General features: G+C 36.9%; 1 protein-coding gene across 1 annotated transcript in view; it reads left to right on the forward strand.

Annotated features, from left to right (window-relative positions):
- Window positions 1-5,456, forward strand: part of ACMSD (aminocarboxymuconate semialdehyde decarboxylase) — a gene marked incomplete in the record, with an annotated part of 65,846 nt that extends 60,390 nt beyond the window's left edge. The window contains 2 exon segments of the mRNA XM_027768771.1: window positions 2,086-2,184; window positions 4,288-5,456. Coding sequence (XP_027624572.1) covers window positions 2,086-2,184; window positions 4,288-4,350 — 162 coding nt within the window.
- Between the last annotated feature and the right edge of the window lie 238 nt (window positions 5,457-5,694).

A 5,694-nucleotide genomic window follows, 5' to 3' on the forward strand; every position in this document is an offset into this window, starting at 1 on the left:
TTATGACCCTGCCATGTGGCTTGCTTGCGCACTGGGCCGCTCTCTCTCTCTCTAGTTAAATTAAAAACAAATGAATAAATAAAATAAAATATTTTTAATTTAATTAAAAATTAATAAATAAATATGAGCATAGTACACATTGCTTTGAAGTTCTGTGTTCTTTTTTTTAGAATTATTTACTTAACTATTTATTCATTTATTTATTTTTAATTTGACCAGAGAGAGAGCTAGAGAGAGAGAGAGAATGTGAGAAAGCAAACCACCAGGTCTGAGACTCGAACCACAGTTGGCCATGTGGGAGTGTCCAGGGCTTTAACTACCACACCATCTGCTGGTCCCCTTGTGTTCTTTTTTATAATAAAACTTTGTGATCATTCCTCTACATAATGTAACTTAGAGATTATTCCATTTTGACGTATGTAAGTATTCCTGTTTATTTTTGGATATTCCATAATTTAGTTGGCTAGTCTTTTTCTATTACAAACAATGTTGCAATTTATTTCCTTGTATATATTTCTGGTCCAAGTTTGTGAGTGAGATACATTCTTAGAAGCAAAATTTCTGTTCCAAATATGTTTTGCTTATTTAATTCTGATAAATTGCCATTATTCATTTAATGTCTTTCTCACTAGATTATAAATTCCCTGCAAACAGGAACAGTGACTATTTTGTTGCCCAAGATATATCTCAATTCTAGGAGACCAGCAGGTGGCATGGTGGTTAAGGCTCTGGACACTCCCACATAGTGACCATGGTTCAAGTCCTGGACCTGATGACTTCCTTTCTCACTTTCTCTCTCTCTCTCTGTGTGTGTGTGTGTGTGTGTGTATCTCTCTGGTCAAATTAAAATAAATGAATAGGGCCCAGCAGTTGGCGTAATGGCTATGTCGCTGGACTTCTGTGTAGTGGACCGCAGTTTGAGGCCCAGACCCGATGACTTCAACCCATGCTGGGTGCATGTGCTTGCATGCCCAAGATCTCGAGAGAAGAATGGAGAAGGGATTGCGGCGTGGCCATCCCCCCGGCGGGTGATTTCTTGCTTTCTGTCTCTCTGTCTCTGTCTTTCTGGCAAGCACATGTGCCCTATAGCAAAAACCTCTCAAAAAAAAGAAAAAGAAAGAAAGAAAGAAAGAAAGAAAGAAAGAAAGAAAGAAAGAAAGAAAGAAAAGAATGAATAAATTAAATTAATTCTTAAAAAAGAAGATATATCTCAATTCCAACACATTGCCTGACATTCTACTTAGTATGTTTGTAGACTGAATCAGTGTGCTTTGATATACTAGGTATCAGATAGAAATCTGAAGCCATAGTATTCCAAAAAAACATGATCCTGTTTATAGAGATGGGACTACTTTTGGAGTTTTTTTGTTGTGGCTTTTTAAATTTTTTGTGTATGTGTGTAGGTGTTTAGTTTAGTTTTGTTTTGTTTTTTAATTTTTCCAGAGGGTATGTACATTTGCTAGGAGACAGGAGACAGACAGATGGTGAGAAAGCACTGTCCATGGGGCATGGTCACTATGCAATCCCTTCTCCTCCGTTTCTCCCTTCTTTCAGGACTCTAGGCACGCACACACATTCAGCTAGAATGTTTCTCAAACCTCCAGGTCCAAGACTCCAACAGAGTATTTGGCCATGTGGGTCCAGTCACCTTAACCACCGTGCCATGAGCTGGACCTTTTTTTACTTCTTAAGACAATTTTTTGTTTTTTTTCTTCCCAACTGTAGTATATTTTAATTACTAATTAATTTTGGTATTTCTAAGAAAGAATGCTTCATTTCATCTGGATACATCATTATTTACTAAGTAAATACCTATTTCTTATGTTTCAATATTCTGTATTACTTTTCTTTTTAAAGCAGGAGGAAAAGGATTGATTTTCAACTTTAACAGACCTAATAGTGACATCTGCTGGAAAAAAGTTAGAATGAATTTTGAACGATTATATCTTTAAAATTTTAAACCAGTTTTATGTTTTTACTAATCAGGAAGAAATTTATTTTACTATTGGTGTGTATATAATAAGCAATTATAATTAAGTTTGATGTTCTACAAGATTACAAATAAAATACCTTTTCATCTTTCAGGATAAAGTCATTTTGGGAACTGATTACCCCTTTCCACTAGGTGAGCTGGAACCTGGGAAGTTGATTGAGTCCATGAAAGAATTCGATGAAGAAACAAAGGCATGTACATTTTACCTTACAGGTTTTTTTCCTAAGTCCTTCTATTCTAAATGGGTTTGGTTTCAGGACACTGATACTCTTCAATATTCTTTGATATGACAAGGAAGAATAGAAGAATTTTTACCACTAATATTCCCAGAACAATTACTTTAGCTCCAGAAATAGCCAAGCTATTAACAGACCAAAAAAAAAAAATAAAATAAAATAAAAAGTTGAAACTTGGGGCCAGCAGGTGGTGTAGTGGTTAAGGCTCTGAACTCCCACATGGTTGATCAAGGTTGGAGTCCTAGACTGGCTGCTTGAAACACACCAGGTGCATGCACATGTGAGACCAAGATCCCAGGAGGAGAATGGAGAAGGGATTGTAGTGTGGCCATCCTGCCTAGGGACTGATTTCTAGCGTTTTGTGTCACTGTTTCTCCAGAGAGCGTGCATGCCCTATAGCAAAAATCTCTCTCAAAAAAAGAACTGAAAGTCAGGACCAGCAGTTAGCATAATGGCTAAGTCACTGGACTCCCATGTAGTCGACTGCGGTTCGAGTCCCGGACCTGGTGGTTTAAACTCATGCCGGGCACATGTGCGTGCATGCCCAAAATCCCGAGAGGAGAATGGAGGAGAAGGGATTGCAGTGTGGCCATCCCCTCTGGGGGGTGATTTCTCACTTTCCATCTCTCTGTCTCTCTCTGTCTGGCAAGCCCTATAGCAAAAACCTCTCAAAAAAAAAAACAAAACTGAAAGTCAACCTAAAGTCAAGAAATAGAACTTTAAAAAAGTATACTGTAATAATATATACTTGCATATTAGAAACTGCTGTCTCTGGGGGTGGGGGAACGTGGTTTAGAATGGCAGAGGTAGAAGTATTCATCTTAGACCTTCCAAGTTTAAAACTATTCAATGGTAACTACTGCTAAAGAAATTTAAAGTAAGATAAGTAAATCCACTTGATGTACACAACACTGAGAGGTATTCAGGCAGATGTGCTCCACCATGAAGATGTGCAGGGAGAAAACAAGACTCAGGGGTTGAGAGATTTGCCAAAGGCAGTGTAACTGTTCGGGTACAGCACAGGGATGCCGCCCCACATCCACTGTCTCAAGGATCGGGTCTCCCTCCAACACACCAAAGGGGTATCTCCTTCAAAGAATACTGGATACCAACTTATTTTAAAAGGTAAAGCAAATAGCTTCTCGCAGCAGCAACAGTCACTTCTGAAATCTTTCTCTAGAAGAGGAGAGTCAAGTATACTTCCGAGAAGAACCCAGAGTACCTACCCTTCAAGGCTGTGTAAGAACCCTGAAGTAGTCATATAAATAAACATATACATTAATGGTTCGGGATGTTAAACAACCTGTAGTAGTCATGACATATATATATGTGTGTGTGTGTGTGTGTGTGTGTGTGTGTGTGTACATTAATGATGCAAGATGTTAAACAACCTTCCTTCCACCTTCAGCTCTATGCTTGTCCTTTGTACATTAGACATGAATCAGCAGGGTATCACAGTGACTCCTCAAATCACTTCTTTCTGCAGATTGATACAGCCTATGGCTGAGAAGTAAGTGGAGCAAAATTGGAAAGTCTTCCTATTCTGTGAAACTTATGGGATATACAGATTTCTACCTTCACCTGAGACCCTTCATCTAGATAAGGGTCAGCAGACCTAAGGGTCAGCAGACCACATCAATAGCTCACTTCTCTTGCTCTGAAAGAGCTTACCTTTTATCCAGGGCCATGTGAAAGGATAACATCCCTAGAAGCTCCAGCTGCCACTGTTTTCAGCCCTCTTGTCCCACAGACCTAAACTGTAATTTTCTTCCCCCGTATTTGCCTCCAAATGGTTCTTAAGACCCACTGGAGGGTTCGCTAAAGATTTCTAAAGAAGGTGTTTCCCTAGGATAGTTTTCCTCCCACGATCAAGTTTTGGATATAGATTTCACATAGTGTGACAAGAGGATTTGGGTAAGAGATTCACTGTACTAACCTGTTAATATTTTTCTGTCACATTGGGGAGCTGATTTTTAAAAACCTCATAAAGACACTCAGAGAAACACTTTAAAAACAACCAATAACACTTTAACATAAAATCTCTTTTTTCTTTTTCAGGATAAACTCAAAGCTGGCAATGCCCTTGCATTTTTGGGTCTTGAGAGAAAACAATTTGAATGAATGAATTCACTACAAAGGCAAACTTTCAGAAAGATATTTCATTTTTGTTTTTTTCTTTCAGTCATTCATGTCTCTTTATTTCCAGTGTTCGATGCAAATCAATTCCATAATGTGAGAAGTTACTAAGAATCAGAGCATAAATACACAAACACAATATACAATCTAAAATAAATGTACAGCATTCAGGTATGAAGCAAAAAAAGAGTGCTCATTCACACACAGCTGCTTCAGACCTGTTCAATCTGGTTGTTCTCATGTAAGTTTCTAAAGATGGGAGAAAACAGCTTTGGTTATCAAGACTCCTGTGACCATACCAAATACTGGAACAGCACCTAACCTTCAGTGTGACCATGCAAATAAAATACTTCAGGGGAGTGTATTTTTTAAAAGGTTTCTGTGTCGAGACTGTCATAAAAGATTTATTTTCCAGAATCAAATCCACTTGAGCTTCTATCTAAAAATATTGACTGATAACAGAAAGTGTCCCAAATATGGCTATACTGTTCTATAGGTTAAAAATAAATATACACATTTACAGAAAGACTAAAAAAAGCTTTTATGAACTTTATGCAAGTTAGCGTCCATTCTTCACATCCCAAATATTTGATTTACAGTTGTGGCTCCTTCACGTATTTGGCTTTTTAATTTCAAGATTTGTAATTCTACCTTCAAAACAGATAGCTTTTTAAATGTAAAAAGTATTCAACATATGCAGAAATAGAAAGCATAATTTTAAGTTAGTTGAGGCCAATGCAATTCTACTCTTTTAAAATACTTAACATTAAAAAAATACATTTTAACTAAATTAATCAGGTGCCCTTGTCTAATAAAAAGAGGTGATAGAAAATGCCTATCATTTGACTTTATAAGGTCAAGCAAGATTCACCCAATAGGCTTGGATTTGGGGGTAGATTTCAACCCATCATTGCCCTGGCACATCTCAATTACTGCATAAAAGATCAAATGCAATGTGTCAAATCAAAAACCTCAAAGAAAAGCTATCCCCAAAAAATAGTGATAGCTTTACAATGTAAAACTTTATTAGAGTATATTGGCATTAAATTAGTACTACTCAAACCATACATTGAGAACTTACAGGAACACCTGGAAGTTCTTTCTAATGTACATATAAATAGAATCATGGAAACTTTTCATATTACCTATTCTATGGCCTTACAGATTTCGTGAACCAAATTAAAACTGAATGTCCATTCCATATCCCATTCTTTATCTCTAGATAAGGTAAAATCTATTCTTATTTTCAAGATAGAGTTTTACATGTCCATATTTTTTTTTTAATTTAATTTTTTTTTTTTTTTTGGAGAAATTTTCACTGTCGGGCGC

Source organism: Tupaia chinensis, unplaced genomic scaffold (genome assembly GCF_000334495.1).
Source record: "Tupaia chinensis unplaced genomic scaffold, TupChi_1.0 Scaffold147433_1, whole genome shotgun sequence".
Lineage (NCBI taxonomy): Eukaryota > Metazoa > Chordata > Mammalia > Scandentia > Tupaiidae > Tupaia > Tupaia belangeri.